We start from the raw sequence: 22466 nt of genomic DNA, 5'->3' as shown, positions 1-22466 counted from the left end.
AATATAACGTAAACAAACGAGAAATCAATAATTGCCGCACTCTTTAAATATAGAAGTTCATTGACATAATAACATAATTATAGGTAAACCATTGATATGTTCCGAAATAATATAGTTCACAACGGAAGAACATTCCAGAAGTATTCCGAATTGATAAAATTCCACTATTGTGAAATATCTACTGATGGTGCAATTTCCATTTATTGCGAAATACACACGGTATAAAAGGCTACCGTTTGGCGGGCTAATGTCATAATAGAAATGTGAGCGTTTAGCTTATCGTTGAAGAGAGAAAAATAAAATTTAGCCCATACAGGGCCTAGTTGCCGAGTTCAGAGGAGAAAAGAAAAAAGAAAAATGGTAGGACAATTGAATAAATATATCTGTCAATAATATGATGATTTTAAGATGCAATTCAATAATTGAATTATTTTGATATTAATCTAATTATTTTAAAGATTAATGCATGTCGATTTTATACGAGGTTGGAGACTTTTATTTGTTCAACATTGTAATTCTTATATACGACGGATGCAATAAAGTAAATATTAACAATTTATAAATTCGTAATGTATACACTTAGTATATGAAAAAAAATCAGCGGATAGAAAAAGATAGGAATATCGGCCTGACTGAAGATGAAACAGTATCTTTTTTTTATATATAAATATTCCAATTTTATTCGTTAAAATTAATTTCTCCAAAGATTCAATGTTAATTTCAATATATGAAATAGGAAATATTTATAAATATATTTTGAAATTTTAAATTTAACATATTACAGCATATTTTGAAATTATTTTTGAACAATTTAATCAAAAAATTAACACTCCATCCTTTTCACAGGTAAACTTCACCATAGAACAATTACGAGGGGCCATGGACCGCCCAAAAAATGTCCGCAACATGGCAGTCATTGCCCATGTTGACCATGGCAAGACCACTCTCACTGATTCCCTCCTTGCCCGAGCGGGCTTTATTGCAGCCCACCAGGCAGGGGACAAGTGTGCCATGGATACAAGGAAAGATGAACAGGAGAAGGGAATAACAATCAAATCGACGTAAGTTGTTATTTCATATATCTATCTTTCGTTGAAAATTGAAAATGAAAAAGTAGGCTTGCACATATATAATTTTAAAGCAGTATTTTCTAGAATGAGAAAAAAGATTACGAAAATAACATGAATAACACAACAGCTTAGTCAGTATGCTGATTAAACAGGAATACGAAATGCTATGCCTTTTAAAAATCTAGGTTGAGTCTTATTTGTAACAATTTTAACGCTATTGAAATACAGTAATTTAATGAAAAAGGGGGGATTATCTGAATCCCACGGAGACCGTATCTGATCACAGATGAATAATTATGTATTATTAAGATATTAATATTGTGAGAAAGGATCAGTAAAAAAATTAGAGAGGCCAAAATGTGTTGAAATTGGATTGATGCCTGGGGAAAGGCGAAAAAGTTTTTATTTTGAAACAATCATAAATCTATTACTAATTTGAGAGGTTTGGTGTGGAATTCCCGCTGCCACCCTCCCCAAACGTTCGTACTATTTTATGCTTATAAATAACTGCAAACTTTTGTATAATTTTTCAGTGCTGTATCTTTACTGTACGAAGTCGACCCAAAGATCCTCCCCGCCAGTCACCAGAAGGAGGAGTCTCACGAATACATCGTCAATTTGATTGATTCTCCTGGTCACGTGGATTTCTCCTCTGAAGTGACGGCGGCGTTGAGAGTAGCTGACGGAGCACTGGTCGTAGTGGACAGTGTTAGTGGTGAGTTCACAGTGTGTTTTGAAAATTGATTAGACTGTTTTTTACAAAAATATGTAAAATTAAATGATTAATAAAAAAGCAACACAGATGTCTCGCTTTTTGCGACTTCGTTGCAGGCGAGACAATTAATGTAGCTCTAATATTTGCCACTGATCATTTTTATACGACCGCAAAAAAATTTTGTGGTCGTATATTGGTATGACGTTGGCGTCGTCGTCGTCGTCGTCGTCGTCGTCGTCCGAAGACACATTGATTTTCGCACTCTAACTTTAGTTTAAGTGAATGGATCTCTATGAAATTTTACTATAAGGTTCAATACCACAAAAGAAAGGTGGGGATTGATTTTGGGGGTTATGGTATCAACAGTTAAGGAATTAGGGGCCAAAAAGGGGCCAAAAATAAGCATTTTTGTAACTTCCAGACATAACTTGTGTGTTAGTGTATGGATCTCTCTGACATTGTACCACAAGGTTCCATATCACAAAGGGAATGCTGGGATTGATTTTGGGGGTAATTGCCTCCAAATTTAAGGAATTAGGGGCCAAAAAGGGGAAAAAACCAAGCATTTTTCTAGTTTCATGACAATAACTTGTGTGTAAGTGTATGGATCTCTCTGGCATTGTACCATAAGGTTCCATATCACAAAGGGAATGCTGGGATTGATTTTGGGGGTAATTGCCTCCAAATTTTAGGAATTAGGGGCCAAAAAGGGGCAAAAAACAAGCATTTTTTCTAGTTTCCTGACAATAACTTGTGTGTAAGTGTATGGATCTTTATGAAATTGTACTACAAGGTTCCATATCACAAAGGGAAAGCTGGAATTGATTTTGGGGGTAATTGCCCACAACGTTAAGGAATAAGGGGCCAAAAATAAGCATTTTTCTAGTTTCCAGACAATAACTTGTGTTCAAGTGTATGAATCTCTCTGAAATTGTACTTCAAGGTACCAAACCACAAAGGGAAGGCTGGGATTGATTTTGGGGGTAATTCCCTATAAATTTGAGGAATTAGGGGCCATAAAGGGGCAAAAAAACAAGCATTTTTTCTAGTTTCAGGACAATAACTTGTGTGTAAGTGTATGGATCTTTATGAAATTGTACTGCAAGGTTCCATATCACAAAGGGAAAGCTGGGTTTGAGTTTGGGGGTAATTGCCCTAAATGTTTAGGAATTTGGGGCCAAAAAACAAGTATTTTCTTGTTTCCAGACAATAACTTGTGTTCAAGTGTATGGATCTCTCTGAAATTGTACAGTTCATACATGTGAACCTCCCGACGGGAGTACAATAATCCCGTTTTCAGGGGTCTCCTCCCGACCTCCCGTTGAAGACAAAAAAATCCTGTGTATGAAATATTTCATGAATGAAAAATTTCAGCCCAACATATCTGGTGTAACTGACATTACTGAAGTTATATTTTACCTGTAAATCAATTAACATGCATAATTATATGGCCTCACTTGTCACCTTGGGTGTCAAACATACTGGTAATAAACGATTTTTACCACAGGCTAACTGCTGTTGTGTAATAAAACTTTGTTTATTTAAAATGAATGTTGGGTTACTTCCCTTGATTTATCCTGTTTTAAGTTACTTTCCTTTAAATAATGTAAATTTTTAAAAGAATATAAATAAAATATAAATTGAACAAATAATCATAAAAGGATGGTAATTAAATGATTTTAAATGTTTTAGGACAAATAAAAAAATAATAATTTGAAAATTATTTGAGGGTTCTATACTTCCTTTCAAGGCTTAAATTGAAATTTATATAATAACTATGACCCATCCATAGAGTTTGAATGTGTTACTTATCATGCATTAAAAATCTACATGTATAAAGATAAAAATAAAAGATCTACTTGCAGATAGATAAGCAAATGTTCAGATTGCAATGAAAAATGGTAAAAAAGATATGACCTAAAAAAAATTAAAGAACATACTGAAAAAGAAGAATGTTAGATTGAACAAGTTGAAAGTTTAAAAAGATAGAGAAAATTTATAAGTACAAAGGTACTATAGACATAATACATTCGGATGGAAAGTTGAAGAAAACACACTTTAACAGACAATTTCTACAGCACACGGTTACATTTACGACAGAATTTATGTCGATTAAAAACATCCTGATCTGAGTCCTAATCTCCAAAACTCCTGATCTTAGTTTCACAGTCCATCACATGTATGTGTACTGCAAGGTACCATACCACAAAGGGAAGGCTGGGATTGAGTTTGGGGGTGATGAATCATAAAGGGGTTCAAAAAATTTTGGGGGGGAGGGGATTTTTTTTTCCTTTTTTTCTTTAAAATTTTCCATTTTAAATTGGTTATTTCTGATTTATATATAAAAGCAAAAAATAATGATATGGTTTGAATAGATAAATTAAAAATTTTTAAGTTCTTAGACCACATTTATTCTGTGTCAGAAACCTATGCTGTGTCAAATATTTAATTGCAATCCAAATTCAGTGCTGTATCAAGCTTAAATGTTGTGTCCATACTTGCCCCAACTGTTCAGGGTTCGACCTCTGCGGTCGTATCAAGCTGCGCCCCAGCGGAGCATTTTATTACAATAGCTCTAATATTTGTCACTGATTGTTTTTACTGTAGCTCTCATATTTACCGCTGGATATTTAGCAAAAAACAATGAATGCATTCTAGACATATGTCTATTAGAAAATCAGTTTGTCAATATTAATAGAAAATTTATAAGATTTGAGAATTTTATGCGAGGTCCTCATCAAATCCCCACATTTCCCATTACCGGCATTACATGTTTAGTAAGCAATATTCAATCATTTAACATGATATATTTTACTTTAAGGTGTCTGTGTGCAGACGGAGACAGTGTTGAGACAAGCTTTGGGCGAGCGAATTAAACCAGTGTTAATGATAAACAAGATAGACAGATGTGTTTTTGAAACACAGTTGCAGCCAGAGGAACTTTATCAAAGTTTAAGGAGTGTTGTAGAAAGATTTAACGTTTTGGTAGCCACGTACTCAGATGACACTATGGGAGACATCATGGTAAATAATAATAATAATCATCATAATCATAATCATAATCATAATCATAATCATAATAATTATAATCATAATAACGGTAAACGGAACAACGAAAAATGCGTTTGTTTTTTTGACATCGTGCAGATTGGAAAAAAAAACTTTGCTTCTTTTCAACTAACTTCAGTTCTTTGAATAAACAAATAATGACTCTTGGTCAGTTAGGCAATCAGTCACGTCATTCAATCAGATAATCAGTCACTTTGGTCAATTAATTGATTATCATAATGGCGGATTCAAGGGGGCACAGAGGGCGTATCCACCACTCTTTCATTGGTAAATATATTATTTTTTAATCTAACTCGAATAATTCAATCGGTCTGTCATAAAATATAGGTTCCTTCATAATAAAATTTTAAATGATAACACGATGTTCATATGGGTTTTATTCTTGCTATAGGTTGATCCTACACTTTGTAATGTGGCATTTGGATCCGGTTTGCACCGTTGGGGTTTCACTCTCCGACGGTTTGCAAAAATGTACGCTAATAAATTTGGTGTTAGCGAAGACAAGATGTTGACGAAGTTATGGGGAAACAACTTTTATAACCCAGAGACGAAGAAATGGTGCAAAACACAAGAGGAAAATTGCGTCAGAGGTTTTAACAAGTTTGTTGTAGAACCTTTATACAAGGTAAGCATAATTTTATTCATCATTTTTTCTTTGCAGAAAAAAATATATGAATTGACATTTGGAATTAATGTGTTTTATAACTCCATACTTTTAACCCAAGAAAATGCTTTCGATCCGAAGCCAATTGAACGTCAGCACACGACCAAGTAAAGTTATTAAGTTATACTTGAATGAAAGAAATGTGATGATGGAGAATTCAGGCCAATTTTCTCTGAATTTATCTCACACGAGGGCTATTTTCAAAAAATATATAGTTCGATCTTTTAAATTACTTAAATTCACAATTATGACAGCTCTCTCTAAAGGTTTTAATAACATTATAGGATATATCTTAATATGAAACCATCCTTTTTTCAATCTTTAAAAGTGACAATGACAAGTAAGGAATAATATGTACAAAAAATGTATGTATGATCATGTATTTTTAATTACCGATTTTGACATATATTTCCTTTTTTTTTAAGTAATTAATTTTTTCAAATCTTAATAAATGTGTAAATTTACAGGTTCTTCATTCGACAAAAGCTCAAGATAAAGACGAGTTGTTAACACTAGTAGACAAAATAGGCGTTAACTTGTCAGCAGACGAGAAAGAAACGGAGGGCAAAACACTTATGCGAACGGTCATGAAGAAATGGCTGCCCGTTGATGATGCTTTGTTGGAAATGTTCGTAGTTCATTTGCCTTCTCCAGTAACAGCCCAAAAGTACCGAACAGAATTGTTATATGAAGGCCCACAAGACGACGAAGCAGCAGTAGGTAGGTATTCTGTTGCAAGGGTAACCATATATTTGGAGGTCTATTTCAAACTGACTCAATTTTAAAACAGTTATTGTATTCAAAATTGCACGACTTTGTGCAAATAAATGAATGAATCTATTGTGTTTTCAACTTGAAGCCTTGCAACCTTAACTCTTTGTTTAAGTCTTAGAACCTTTGAATTATCTTCGCTAACGCCAATGTCATTCTCTTTCAGCAATGAAATCATGTGATTCCCAAGGACCTTTGATGTTGTATATTTCGAAGATGGTACCAGCATTGAACAAAGGACGCTTTTATGCTTTTGGTAGAGTTTTCTCTGGCACAGTTAGTACAGGTCAGATGGTACGAATTATGGGCCCGGACTATAGACCAGGCACGACACGGGATCTGTACGTCAAGAAAATACCAAGGTAAATTACTGATCGAATTATAATTTTACTGACCAAAGGTAAATCTTGCTACTTTTAAGCATTGTTTGGATCGTTTTACTTCAACAATCATCGCTAAGCTTTTTAGTTGAGCAACATGACAGTTGTCATTAGTGTAACAGGAACTGCGTAATACAAAGGAGCTTATGATTTCACCACTTTTTTTGTTATGTTCGTGTTGCTCAGACTTGGGGCTTATTAATTGTGATTTGTGAATAATTGTTTGTCTTTTAATCTTTTTCTTTTAGGTATTCTGTTCTGCTCTTCTTCAACTTATGACATTGTTTTACCTCCTGTAGGTCTTTTCCTACTTTTAAATGATCAAACAGATGTAGTTCATTATATTTACTTAAACCTTGACTTAAATCAGAACGAACTAAGGAACTTTCCAGTTGATTTGTTGTATGACACATTTTAAAAACAAGAAGATGTGGTAACCGTCTGATTGACATTGAAATTACAGTTACTATCTATCAAAGTCCAAAATAACGTGGATGTAAGCATCTATAGATCACCATACGTCCGTCTGCAATGAGTTAAACCCATACCGTATAGTGAACTATAAAATGACCCTGACATGACGAATTTTGGGGCAACTGTGTAATTTCCCTGATTACATTTTCATATATATATATCTAATTTTCAGTACTGTGATTATGATGGGATCTGGTGTATCAGGTGGTATCCATGACGTACCTTGTGGTAATGTTGTCGGTCTGTCTGGCATTGATAAATTCCTTTTACGATCAGGAACCATCTCTACCTATGAGCATGCCCACAACATGAAGGTATGATATGAAAATAATCATAAAAGATATATAAGTAATTCAAGTTCTTACAATTTCTCAGATTTTAATTCAAGTTAGAAAATACTCGTTAATATGATAACCAAAATGACAATGCTATGTTATACGAATTTCACATTTTACAAAGTTTGATACCAACTGCCCTTTTGACAAGTAGACCGTATTGTAGCCCCTAATGTTTTTTTTATGAAAATGGCCAGAAAGCGTCACAAAATATGTATGGATATCTTATAACAAAGCGTCAATAAAGGTACTTTTTGATTACTAGGAATACATGTTCTGCAATACATCACAACAAAACTGTTATCACTATATATACCCATAAGAACGCTAACAGCTAATACTATAAAGAATGGTAACAGTTAATACTCTCAAAGAACGGTAACAGATGTAACAAACTTTTTATACGATCAATTGTTTTAACAGGTAATGAAGTTTTCAGTAAGTCCAGTCGTAAGAGTAGCAGTAGAGGTTAAAAATGCAGCAGATTTGCCCAAACTTGTAGAAGGCATGAAGCGACTTGCCAAGTCTGACCCATTGGTCCAGTGTGGTCTGGAGGGTGGGCAGCACATTGTATCTGGTGCTGGAGAATTACACCTGGAAATATGTCTTAAAGATCTTGAAACTGAACATGCCTGTGTTCCACTGAAGGTACTTATTCTATTTAGTTTTTGTTATGTAATTATTTGTGATGCTCCCCTATCAGTCCAGCCAAGACCAAATTAATATATTTTCAGTTTTGCTATTTTCTGCTGTCACCGAGTCTCAATGAGAACAGGGCTGGACTGAATATATAAGACCGAGTAAGTAAATCCGAGTACGAATCAAAATTTGTATTTTCAAGAGAACTACAGGTATTCAAATGTAAAATACGATTCTGAAATTTCTGGCCAGAATATTTACCATAGTATACATAATTTTCAATTTAAGATCGTAAATTAAACTTGTGCAATTAGTTAAATATTAACTGCGAATTTTTTTCTGAATGTAGGTATCTCAACCCGTAGTCACTTACAGAGAGACAGTAAGCACAACATCTGAACAGATATGTCTGGCAAAGACAGCAAACAAACTCAACAGAATATACATGACAGCGTCACCTCTACCTGACGGTCTCGTTGTTGATATTGAAAGTGTAAGTGTTTATTTGATAACTTAGCGTGCTATAGTTAAATTCAATTGATGTTATCTACTGTGTTCTTAAATTCACAGATGTAGCACTATCAACATGTAGAAAGGTTAAGATGGGGTTTACAGAATAGAGAATAATGGGCAAAATGTGAAGAATAAAGGCCAAATCATAAAAAGAAAAGAGAAAATGGGGAAAAAATAAAGAATAGAGAATAATGGGGAAAAATATAAAGAATAGAGAATAACGGGTTGCTAAAATATAAAGAATAGAGAAAAGAAATATAAAAAATTAAAGAATACAGAAATGAAGGACCACCCAGCAAAAATCCTAGAAATCGTGTATTTAGTGCTAAACTGAAAGTGATTTAAGTCATTCTTCTCTGTTTTAACCCTTTTCCGGTTGCTTCAATTCAGTGACTAAATATATAAAACATAAAAAAAGATACTTGCTGAATAACATTCATTCCATCTTAGATTTAAATAGCTGAAAATTAAAAATGAGATGTTGGGCATATGAGACATCACACAAACAATACCAGAAAATATATGTAACACTCCCAAACGTGTCCATCCCCCCAAACGTGTCCGATACCCCCAAACGTGTCTATTCCGCCCAAACGTGTCCTTCAAATCATAAATCGCCCAAACGTGTCCGATTTCACATCCCCAAACGTGTCCGATAATTGTTATTCGCCAAAACGTGTCCAGATAAAAACGCCACGTCTCAAAACTCTTAGCGCCAATATCTCCGTGAAGTCAAAAACGTTTATGGCAATTCAATGGCGTGGGATACGATAAAAGACGTCGGGTTCGGTTGAATTCTTAAAAAATCAAAGTAGCTACCAAAGAAATCTGGAGGAAAGTTTAGTAACCCGTATAGACAAATGTTCAAGACATGCTACACCATGTACACTGTGCACAGTGACTTCTGCTTTAAAAAAAAAGACACCAGGTTAAAAAAGAATCCCACAATAAAAAGTTATTTTTACTTGCAGCGGTTTTAATAATGTTTATATGAAGTTCAGATAGAGGTATTTCACAATTAAAAATTTAATATATCTTATCTTGTAAATTTTCACGGTGCTTCACTGTTAATAAAGTGGTAATTTATTAGCATTAATTTGTTCAAAGCCGGTTGTTTTTTATTAAGTATAATTGCAAGCTAAATTTGCAACACATAATTAACTATTGAATGTTGATTGCTGAATGTCCAGTGGCAAATATGTCATGCGTATTTAAAAAAAAAACATAAACATTGCAATTTATTAGTTTTGTACAGTTTAAATAATTGTTTACTAAGTGGATTCTATTGTACTAATATTCTTCGATGATACCTAAATGTCTATATAATGTATGAGGGTATTGTACGACCTGCTTCATGCAGAAGTGGTTTCTGTGCTTTTAAAATGGAGACTTTACGGTTTCATATAAACCGGACACGTTTGGCCTTTTTTGAATTAAATGGACACAATTGGGCGCTTATAAACAGAACAGGTTTTGGCGCCCTTTAGCAAACTAGACATGTTTTGCAGTTCAACGACGTCATATGGACACGTTTGGGGGGATGGACACGTTTCTGAGTGTTACATATATCTTACATATTTTTGTAGGACTTAACTTTATTATGTTTAATATTATCCTTGCAGGGAAAAGTGACAGCCACACAAGATGCTAAAGAAAGGACAAGGTATCTGGTCGACAAGTATGACTTTGATCCCATGCATGCCAAGAAAATCTGGTGTTTTGGACCATCCAATTCTGGTCCAAATTTGCTGGTAGACTGTACCAAAGGAGTCCAGAATCTTCATGACATCAAGGACGTTATAGTAGCAGGCTTCCAGTGGGCATCTGAGGAGGTAAGTTACCATGCAAGTTAAGGCAACACTCAAGTGATATACAAGAATGGTCTTCTTGTGAACTTCCCACTTATAAAAATGTTAGTCCTTTTTGTAGTGTCATGTAAAAATGTTAAATTACAAAACCACTTCATAAATACTTGTGACAAATTGGAAATTCATTAGCAATTCATTGATTAATTGCTGATTCACTTTATTTATCTTAAAAAAAAATCCATCCGAAGCATATGAAGATCTTCCTGTTAGTCTACTCGTCTTCAAATGTTTGACTGTAGATAAAAAAATAGACATCTCAGCTGTAGAATTGACGCTCGTTGCTTGAATTAAAAAAGAAAGGACACAAGCTTCTTCTTGATTAACGTTTCATCTCCTTCAAAAGCGTTTCCAAACTAATCCCGATGTGACTGGTGACAGTTAAGTTATAAATTATAACTAAGAAATTCATACGGACTTCAAATAAGTATGCCAACACAGATATGCTATATCTTTCTAAAAAATATATGTCTGTATGACTAAAGTGAATTAATTGCACCCTCTATGACAGAATACGAAAGCAAAGAATTGTATCAACAAGCCATAGTCTTGAAGGCAATCGCTTCTGTTTGGAAATTGGGCAATGATATTTACTATAACTAGCATCAAAACTCATAAGAAAACTGTTTGTTGACCTAAGATAATATTTTCAGGGTATTTTGTGTGAAGAGAGTCTACGTGGTGTCCGTTTCGATATACATGACATGAAGATCCATGGCGACCCGAGTCATAGAGGTGGTGGTCAGTTTATGCCAGCCGTAAGAAGAGCTATGATTGCATCAATGCTAACAGCTAAACCAAGAATTATGGAACCTGTGTACCTCGTTGAAATTCAGGTTAGTTGAATTTCCCCTCACAGTTCTGATCTGCCTTCATATATCTTTTTGTCTTAATATCAGAAATGTTGCAAAATTGGATTTGAGTATGCACTTTTTTAAAAATTCGTACTTACAAATAATGTAGTTGTGCTAATAAAGTTTCAGACAAAAGTGGCGATTTTAATTGTCCTATTTAGGACCTTATTTGCTTTAGATGCTTTTTGATGATATATGTACTTGAAATGCTAATGAAGTAATTACAGACATATCGAAATCAATTGTATACATTCATATTATCTACTATGCAATTTTAGTTATAATTGATCTTTTCTTCTTTATATAGGTTCCCTCAACAGAAATGGGAGGAGTTTATAATGTACTTTCGAAGAGACGAGGACATGTTATTGATGCTGTTCAACAGGAAGGCATTCCCTTACATCAAATCAAAGCTTATCTACCAGTTAACGAATCATTTGGTAAGAATAATAATATATTTACTCAAATTCCATCATATGCTGCATATCCAAACATTTCAGTCTTTCTTATGCATAAATTATTTCAATATTCCCCCCAGGTTTTGTATGATATTTCTTAGATAAAATTGAGAATGGAAATGGGGAATATGTCAAAGAGACAACAACCCAACCAAAGAGCAGACAACAGCCGAAGGCCACCAATGGGTCTTCAACGCAGCGAGAAAATCATGCACCCAGAGGTGGTCCTCAGCTGGCCCCTAAATAAAATTGTGTACTAGTTCAGTGAAAATGGACATCACACTAAACTCCAAAACATATAAATGAACTAAAATTAAAAAACATACAAGACTAACAAAGGCCAGAGGGTCCCGACTTGGGACAGGCGCAAAAATGCGGCGGGGATAAACATGTTTTGTGAAATCTCAACCCTCCTACTATACCTCTAGCCAATGTAGAATAAAGAAACACATAGCAATACGCACAGTAGATGCATTTTTCCCAAATGATACGAAATAGCAAACTGGAATCCAATACACTATTTTGTGAAATACAACACAGTAGTTTTCTTAAAAGACCTTAACTTCCAACTTTTAGATGCAATCCGAATCTATTACAATTTTAAATCCATTTCAATCAAGGAGAAAAACATTTTCAAAACAAACTAAATTCCCTTAATAATGATAGCTTAATGAAACATTTATTGAATCCAAAATATTTTAGGTTTTACAGAAGAACTTCGAGGCCAGACAGGCGGACAAGCTTTCCCACAGTGCGTGTTTGATCATTGGCAATATTTACCTGGTGACCCGCTGGATCCCCCAACAGAATCAAGGGTAGCAACTGTAGTGAATGAAGTCAGGAAGAGGAAAGACATGAATCCAGTTATACCAGCTTTAACAAACTTTTTGGATAAAATTTAACACACAGTTAATTAATTGCATAAGCCATCATTGACAAAAACAATTCAGACAATTTTTAGAAGATGAAACAAATACGAAAGTAAAAGTAAAATAAAACATTTTATGATCATATGTTGTTCTTTGCTAATCACATAAAAATGTGTATGAATGTGCATCTGCCAAATGTCCAATACAACATAATCTGAGTTGTATAGTTGAATAAACCCTCTAGGTTTGTTTTTACTTCAACAATTACATGTATACCTTACTTTCCGACAAACAGATGAACAGTTCCAATTTCAAATGATATTTTTTTCTTTTCCACATTTTATTGTTGGACTTGAAAAGAAAAAAAAAATCAATATCGGGTAAAGGTATTTGAAATTCTTTGTATGTAGCATTGAAGTCCCTGAAATCGATGCATAACCTTAATTTAAAAACTTTACAAAAAAAAGAATAAAGCAATTGACTTGTTACGTCATCAAAATCCGTACAATATACCTAACAAATAGAATGCCAGAGTATTTAGGAGTTCTTAAGGTAAATCTTAAGTAAAACTTATTACTAAGACCTTTTTACCACCAAAGCCCTATTTACTACCTGTACTTAATATAGGGTTTGAATGTCCACTTATTATGGTACATGACCCAGGAAATTATTCGATCATTTTTGGTGCATTGCCCGAGAGGTCAATCATAGTTACTGCAGTTAAGGTAAGGGGTAAGTTATACACTTGTTGTATACAGTCTGCGAGGTTGGTACATATTCAGACTTCTAGTTCATATCTTGAAAGTTGAACCACAATGATAGGTTAATGATAATCATACACTTATTGCGCATAGTCTTAAGAGGTTATTCATATACTTTTAGGTACACGACCTGACGTGACAATCCTACAAAATTTGAATTATTCGATACAATTATGACTTTCTACACCAAGGCATAGATGGCCTTATCTTTATTGTGCACCTTTTGGACTATTTGGTTGTCAATTCTCTTCAACTTCGTACTTGATTTGGATGTCAAATTATATTGCTTCAAGCACCACTGATGAGTATTATGTAATCTGCATAAAAAATATAAGCCTGTTATCTTTGATACGTTTGTCGACTCATGACAGAGGTGAATGGTATTCATACACTTTTGAAACATGACCTGTGCTGTTAATGAGTATCACACACACACTAATGGCATATGATCTGAGGGGGGTTCTTCATACTTTTGGCACATGACCTGATGCAAGTCATTAACATCAGATATGGATGCAGAAAACTGTAGGTCGCAATGACCAAAACACATACCGTATAGTAAGTCAATCTAATTAAAATAACAATCTCTGATTTCGTTGTCCTCGTATGAGACAAGCACCCGATTTGCAATAGATCTTTTTTTATTATTCAGATTGATAGTAAGCTATTTAAGCCCCCAGTTTTACAAAATGTCAAATGATTCAAACGAGATAAAACAACATTCTTATTTATACTACATTGTAAATAATTAAACAAAAAATCAAATAGGGCAGATAACAACCAAAGACCTAGGCCAAAAAAAAAAATACATGTGTTTCCACTAACATGCTGAAAAAAAATAGGGTAGGTAGGTAGGCAATATCATTTTATTTTACAAACATTTTTTAGCTGGTTACTACTCGGGAATCAGTCTGACTTTAACAGTGCTTGTTCCAAAATGGCATAAAAAGTGTTAGGGTAGGCACTAAAAATTAGGGCAGGTAGGGTTAGCGGAAACACATTTATTATTTTTTTTTGCCCTATTCAAAGATTATTACTAGGTTTATTGCACTTCAAGGCAAATGGTCAGAGACTATTATCTAGATCTTATTGCCTGTAAGGTTATCCCAATACTTAAAATATCATTTCTACACTAATAGAACAATGCTGGAGAGGTGATAGCAATACTTATGGGATTTCAGTTGAGCGGTTATCTCAATAATGAATGACCATGGCCTGAAAGAGAATATTAACTACAGCCACTTTTAAATATTTTATATGTAGCACTAGCAAAATGAAATATAAGTTGCATAAATACAACATGTATTTACTTTTAATTAAAGATAAAAACACATAGTTCAGCCAGCACTGAATTTTTTCAAATAATAAATAAAAATGAAAAAAGGAAACAGTCACAGACTAGCACTGAACAAGAGTGAAGAAAGAATTAAGCACAAAATGTCATAAATATGCTGTTTGGAAGTGTTTCCAAGTTCAAATGGCTTAATAAAATAAAAGACACAGAACACATAGTTTATCTTACACTTACAAAATTTGTCAATAAATAAAAATGAAAAAAGTGAACTGTCAAAGACTAGCACTAAACAATAGTAAAGGAAAAATAATGCAAGAAATGTGTGCAATATGTTATTTATTTTGCAAGTCATTCTAAGTTCAAATAGTTCAATTAAGTAAAAGACAATGCTAGTTTAAGATGAATATGAATGGCGCCAATTCCTTTCCCCAGAAATTGGTTCACCATCACCAGTTTCATAGAGGCAGGATCTTTACTCAAATTCAGAACAACATTGTGTCATATTTATGAACTTGTGTATCCATTTATACATGTTTAAAATTGGCTTTTAACAAAAAAAAATTAATAAAATTGTAGTATGCTGTGAATACTTATCCAACAATATATGAATAACATCTTTCAAATACGACAATTTAAAACATTGAACACAATATACTATGGGCAGTTGTTGTGAGATAGAATTTCGTTATCAAAATCAGTTGTAGGTTTTTAGTTTATATATATAATAGATATTTACCAATACAAAAAGTAGAAAAAGTACTGGTATATTTTTGTAAAATTTTACTGTAGTATTTTTCAAAATATATTGTTACTTTGAATTTCTGAAATAAGAACTGCAATTATTATGCATAATAGTATATTATATATTTTGGAAATTCAGAAGTCATTGCAAGGTTTTTATTTTTACGAATAATCCAACTGGGTGAGTATTGCAATAATGAGATCTCACATTCTGATATCTGATACATATATCTGTTGTGTAAATTTTCCTGAAATCGCATTAATTGATCTCAGATATTTATCTATTTTTCAATAATCGCAATAAAAAATATACACTGTAATTTCTGAATTTACAGTATGTAACAAACACAAAGTATGCTCATTAAGATATGTTTCCTTTTAAAATACACTTAAATTATATTAACAAAGGCGCAATATATACACTGATAATTTTATAATTTAATATGAAATTGCGAATTAATAATCAACAATCATAATTTCTCAAATTTACTAATTTCCATTATTCAAAGACGGGTAGAATTCTTAACAAATATTTGCAAAGTTTGTGTTGAGCACCATGACTTTAAAATAATCATTTAAAAATTTGTAATATCTCAATATTCTATTTGTAACAAAAGGACGGCTTCATCAGATCTTTATGAGTGACATGTACTTCTCACTAATTTTTACTATATAAAATATAATTAGCAACCATAGATTAATAAAATCAATGGAGCAATATTGCTTTACATTAACTTCCAGTCAGACCTATAGTTGTTTACATCATTATCGTTTGGGCACTGATGGATAGTTGCCTTATTAGCAATCATACCACATCTATTTATTACATAAGCTTTGGATTTAATACATATTTTAAATAATAAAAAAATCATAAATATTGTAATGCTATTCTTGGATAATCTATAAATCAAACTATTTCGATGTAAAAAAAATCAAATATGTAGAAAAAGGTAAAATGAGATTCTTAACTAAAAGGTGGAAGCACCTAGCTTAAATGTGGAAGCACCTAGCTTTAATTGATTTTCATGTGCAGTAAAGTATGATAAAGAAAAAGTCTCAATTGACTTTAATTTGCAGTAAAGAAGTATAAAGAAAAACGTATCCAAATACCATAAATTCATTATTTTACAAAAAAAAAACAAAAAAAACAATAGGGCTGGTCAATTCATAATATGGAGTGCGGAAATGAAAACCAGAAATTGTCTAGTGTGTTCAACTTTAAACTGCTTGTCTATAACAAATGAATGGTGAACAAGAGTTACGTTAAACTGAAATATTCCCATAAAGTGTGAAATTCCTTGTTTTATCTGAAAATTTTCATATAAAGCTTGTAGATAATTTAGAGACTAGCGAGTTTCCAATTGTTTTTAAAAAAGAATGATTGATTGGTTATGTGATTTACATTCCAACATGTTTTGGAAATAATATCTTTATCAGATCTATAAACATTTGTTCAACCAGTATGCACAGTATATTTAAACTATACTGACAATTTAAACTGGTCTATCTTGAGTGGCTTTGGGATTCCTGGTTGTGAATTTAATTTGATAATCAAAAATTTAGCTTACCAATTTAAAAGACCAAAAATTTGTCATTCTACATCAACATCTGTTGCAGAAACAAGCATTAGCAGCAAACAAAAAGCAAAAAGTTAGATTAATAATAAGAAGAAACAAAGTATAAACAAAAAGTCTCCCAATTTAGTTTCAGAGACTTAATTATTTGTAGATTCAGAAATTTTTTGTGATGTTATCGTGGCAAAAAGTGCAAAGTGATTTGTTTCACATTTACTTCAAAACATAACAACGTTTGTTAGCTGCACCAGCATACAACTTTTCTTGAAATAGCAATAAATATTCTTACATATTTTTCTGCTGATAAATAATCTCAATAGTGAAATTCACACATAATTTCTGAATTTACAGTATACATGGTGGATACAATATCTAAAGAACAGACTGGATTATTTTAAAGTTATTTCAGATCTTGCAAATTCAGCCGAAGAAAAAGGTTTATATGAATTAGTCAATTTCACGAGAAAAAAAATGCACAATGCACCAAGTTTCAGTACTGTATATGTACTTTTTTCGCTGTGTATAAATTTTTGTGTTTTTTGTGTTAGGTATATTTTGGTGAAAATGGATAGATATATGCATATAAAATCAATTTTACAACTGTATATGAATGTTCACCTGCCGTTACTTTAATTAAGTGTGCCCATTTAAATCAACACCAGTGGTCATTTAAAAAACCAATTAAGGACCTAGCCAATAATGACCTTAGCAAAGAAAATGTGAAACCTATACATGTATTGTGTAATAAACAACATATTAAGACAATACCTCTATCTTAAAGTCAACTGTTTTGATGTTTGAATTGTTATTATTATTTTGTTAACAGTCACAATGATAGTTTTTTATATTGTAAATCAATTTTAAAAGTCTTTATGAAATTTAATCTCAAACTCATTTACATTTTATTCAAGAAGTCAGAGATATTTGAACTACCACGAAAATTAAAACATATTTATCTGCAAAACCTAATTTCGATTTTATACAAGAAGTCATTGATATTTTTGAACTACCACGAAAATTAAAACAGATTCATCAGCAAAAACTTATTTGTGAAAAAAATACTTGCAGAAAAAGTACTGATACAGTAATTATGAGACACAATATTCTGGTCATGATGTACATAAACATTCTGGTATAAAAACAAATAAATAAATAATCAAATAAATAAAAACATCACCAAAAAAACTAAAATTAAGTCACTTTGCCATTTAAAATACACTAATAAATCTAAATGACTAACACTTGTACAAAAATGATGTTTTAATCTCTTGTGAAGTAATCCTTCTATATCAAGTATACTTAATAACAAAATACTTTTATATTTTTAAGTTTGTTATTTCAAATAAGATCACAGAATTTTGCATTTAAAACACTTGAAAATATTACAAAAATCATCACTATCTGATCTTGCCTCTAACCATACTCTTACCATTATTGTGCATCTCAGTAACTCCTGTGAATATTAAGCAAAAGCATTATTAAGTCATGCAGTATAAAGCATCAGACATTTTTTTGGTTGTGTTTCCAAAACATTTTCAGAGCTTTGGTAGCCAAAATGGAATAACTATATAGAGACTGAAAAGAATTGGCAAAACAATTAAAGGAAACTTTGAGTGATAAAAGCATGACCATAGGTCTTGCAAAAGCTGTAGTAATCTATGAAATAATGGCCAATACATTGATCATGTGCAGGACAGAAGGTGTCCAAAGCAAGTGGTATCAAACCAGAAGTAGTACAAAAAGGCAAAGCATTCATTTTTTTTGTTTATAAAACATTAGTTTTTGCTTCATATTTTATTGCAGAAGGCATGGTAAATTCACTCCAATGCAGTCAGTTACGACTGAAGGTATCATAGGTTTGTTTTGACATACTTTATTTGCTGAAATATTTTGTTTTAACATACTTTTTTGCTGAAATATTTTGTTTCGACATACTTTATTGGCTGAAATATTTTGTTTCAACCTACTTTTTTGCTGAGATATTTTGTTTCAAAATACTTTTGCTGAAATATTTTGTTTCAACATACTTTTTTGCTGAAATATTTTGTTTCAACATACTTTTTTGCTGAAATATTTTGTTTCAACATACTTCATTTGCTAAAATATTTTGTTTTAAGTCTATTATCATTAGTATTCAATCTCAAAGTCTTCCTTCATATTTTCCCTTTTTGTAACATAAACTCAGCTATGGTGGTTAATTTAACGACACTTCTTAAAATTTCATCTTAAAAAATATTACAGTAATCAGTATTATACCAAGATTTTTATTTACATCATATTTTAAATATCATTAAGCAATTCACATGAATATAAACTATAAAAGCATACATTTGTTTGTTTGATGTTGAAAAAATAAATTCATCTACTCTCTCCACATCTAATACATAAATATATGAGGAAAGTTCAGTTCCAATATTAAATATGCATTGTTTTCATGAACATTTTAACTTTTGTTAGTCAGTTGTGGTCCTTGTGTATTGTTTTTTTAAACAATTTACCTATAGATGGTTAAAATCTAACTGTGAAAGTTACATGCATCAAGGCATTAACTGTTAATGTGATATGAATATTAACTTGTTTGTTAATACTAGACTGACACAAGATGTATGTTTTTAACATGTTGGCACACAAGAACTGTTTGATAGATGTAACCCTACCTTAAAACATTATTTTGATTATTTGCCAATTTGTCTTATCTTTTATTTTTAAATGTCGAAATCCCTGCAGAAGTTAAAAACAGCAAATACCTATTTGAAAAACATTTGGTTTGCCTTGGGATCCAACACAAATCTGAAGACAAAAACCTATTTGAAGTAAGCATATTTCAATGTGATCATCAACATTTTATTATGGTCCCTTTTGGTCATATAGCTCTTCAACTGTTTCAGTTCTTACACATCCTCTGAATATTCAGCTTTGAGCGTTCCTGATGAATGCAAATCCAGAAAAGCACTTCCGACATATGAAATTCATAATCATAACAAAATTGAATTCAATGACTATTCAATATGGGGATTTTGAAATTTTGATAATGTATAGGAATTAAAAAATAACAGAAGTACATGTACTAAACACTAAGATATATACTATAATTTGAATGTTTAACAAGCACAGGGCAAAAGCTGGAACACTTTAGGAAGATCTAAAAATTTCTAGAAAAATAAGGAGGTTGTAATTAAAAAAGGGAAACTTGAAACTACTGTTGTACTTGTCCTACTTGTAAGGGGATTAATGTTATGTCACAGCAATCAGCGAAAATCTTAATAATTAGGACATCTATTTAAACAACTTTTAAAAACTATCGGCTTTTCCCGAAATAATTGTATTTAGAGGTAGGAAGACATCTTAATTTTTTTTAACAACTCACTTCAAATATGAATTTTGGAAATTTATGCAGTTAGCAAAAGTGTCTTCCAATTTCAACCCCCGTTTATACATATATTTCTGGAACAACACTAGGGACCACTCGTTAAAAAAATCAAACAAACCTCACCTGAATCATTACTGACGTCTTAATAAAGAAATAAAAGCAGACGGTCATTATGTAAGCAAGAAATGATAAGAATAAACACTTTATATATATACTGTGGATTATTTATTTTTAGTGGGTACAAATTTTCATGGTTTGAGGAAAAACTGCATTTTCCTGGATTTCAGAGTTTTGCAAAAGTCTTGCAAATAGAAATTTGTTTGCTTCTTTGAGAAGCTAAATTCTGGTTTACTTTTACCCCTGAAATCCCCTAAAATTTGTATCCCATGAATGATAATGAATCCACAGTAATCTGGTTCCCTTCTTGTCATCTTGTGAATTTTTGTTACATTTAATGATAGATTCAGTAGCTAGGTACCAGTATGTATTAAAATTTTGAGACTAACATTTACATACACACTCTATTCATAGATTACTCCATAAATTCTATTCTAAGCTAATGTCATTAATGTAACTGCTACAGAAACAACACTTTGTTACATCACAATTTTCCATTAAATATTGCATGGTCAACATCTTGTTGATACCTGATTTTTACATCTTTAAGGGAACCAGTCTATCAACCAATTGACAAACTTTGATAGTAAGGCAAACCAGTTTACACTCTTGTAGTCAGTTTATCTGAATTAAGAACAATGATGTTGGACATTGTGTTGCATCATGATGTTACTATCAATGTAAGCAGGTTATCTTGAAAAGTGTTCTGCAAGTTTCTAGTAGACCTATTTAAATTTAAAGTTATCTTATTTCAAATACTGTGGCAAGATAATTCATCAAATACCTACAGCTTTTCTTCTTTTGTAAAACAGTGTACATTTTGGAAAACAACCAAATACTAATTTTGACTTTGAAAGTATCTTCCTATCCTTTCACGTCCCTTATTATACAAAAAAAACCTTATTAAAACATAGTAAAAACGTATATTTTACCATGTTTACCAGAAAAATAAGTACTGTTCTGATAATATAGACTTTTGGTATAAAAATATATTATTGTTAATATTTGAATAAAATTGCTAACTGACAAAGAAAAGGTAAACAAAAGGTTGATCTCTGCAGTAAAATTTTTACAAGTTTTATACTTTACCAAAATATAATTTATCTGTACAAACTCAAAAGATGCATTTATTTCACAATTCTGTACTTTTGAATTGTGAAATTATCAATAGTAACCTCCCCTTTATATTAAGTCTCTTTTCAAAACTCACAAACCTTACCAATAAAAACTGGCAGTCTTATACCAGTAGGCTCCTAAACGGTAAATGAATTTGCTTCACTGATTTTGTTCTTATATGATTATTTTGCCTGGTACATAATTGATTTCAACAGAATTCTTTAAAACATTTAATCTCTGTAATTACTCATAAATAAGAAATCCCATTTACATTTATAAGATCTTAAGATTTAAAATGCTGTTTCTCTGATAAAATCACCCTGAGAATTCTGACCTGACAGAAACTATAAATGAGACAGTTGGTATTTAAAGAGGAAATAAATATATCAAAATAAAAATATGGTCATGGCACTTCCCAAATAAAACACTTTTTGGGATTTTTTGGTATGTTTGTTGTCAAATAATACTGGCATTCATTATTGTTATAATATTTGAATTGAAAGAAAAGAAATTATTTACAGGAAATACATATGATGATGCATTCCACTTACAGTTCCATATTTCTAAAAAAATATATGACTATGGTACAAAAACTGTAATTAAATATGCAACTATTGCTAAACATTAAGATAAAACAAAACAGCACATTTTTGTTACATTTTATGCAACAAGACTACACAAAAACTGAACAACTTTAATCAAACTAGAGTGCACACGCTGAAATGTCTCGCCTGCTTTACTGACCATTGATTTTATGTTCAAAGTCTTGAAGATAAAGCTTTTACTAAAAGTATCACATAAACTTAACATTTTTAAA

General features: G+C 31.9%; 2 protein-coding genes across 5 annotated transcripts in view; one reads left to right on the top strand and one right to left on the bottom strand.

The window, feature by feature from the left end:
- The first annotated feature begins 172 nt into the window (after positions 1-172).
- LOC127724581 (elongation factor 2-like) lies at positions 173-12818 on the top strand. Its single transcript, XM_052231592.1, has 14 exons — positions 173-360; positions 847-1061; positions 1604-1785; positions 4607-4809; positions 5246-5479; positions 5986-6238; positions 6456-6651; positions 7316-7457; positions 7902-8126; positions 8467-8610; positions 10253-10462; positions 11149-11331; positions 11657-11789; positions 12510-12818. The coding sequence occupies exons 1-14, from the start codon at positions 358-360 to the stop codon at positions 12707-12709; spliced, it is 2523 nt and encodes an 840-aa protein (XP_052087552.1). The 5' UTR covers positions 173-357; the 3' UTR covers positions 12710-12818.
- A 1913-nt stretch (positions 12819-14731) lies between these two features.
- The window catches only part of LOC127724452 (NADP-dependent malic enzyme-like), a 33540-nt gene continuing 25805 nt past the window's right edge, over positions 14732-22466 (bottom strand). Inside the window, exons 14-15 of one of the 4 annotated variants that reach the window (XR_007992516.1) lie at positions 19101-20557; positions 14732-19009 (exon numbers count right to left, since the gene is read on the bottom strand). Coding sequence is in view for 3 of the 4 variants with exons in the window: in XM_052231415.1 (XP_052087375.1) it covers positions 20548-20557 (10 nt within the window). In the remaining variant the exon portion in view is untranslated. Of the gene's footprint in view, positions 20558-22466 lie in introns of all 4 variants that reach the window. The other 3 variants (XM_052231415.1, XM_052231414.1, XM_052231416.1) reach the window with 3 other exon arrangements.

The sequence above is a fragment of the Mytilus californianus genome, unplaced genomic scaffold (genome assembly GCF_021869535.1).
Source record: "Mytilus californianus isolate M0D057914Y unplaced genomic scaffold, xbMytCali1.0.p SCAF_14, whole genome shotgun sequence".
Classification (NCBI taxonomy): domain Eukaryota; kingdom Metazoa; phylum Mollusca; class Bivalvia; order Mytilida; family Mytilidae; genus Mytilus; species Mytilus californianus.
This window is presented reverse-complemented; position numbering and strand designations above follow the sequence as displayed.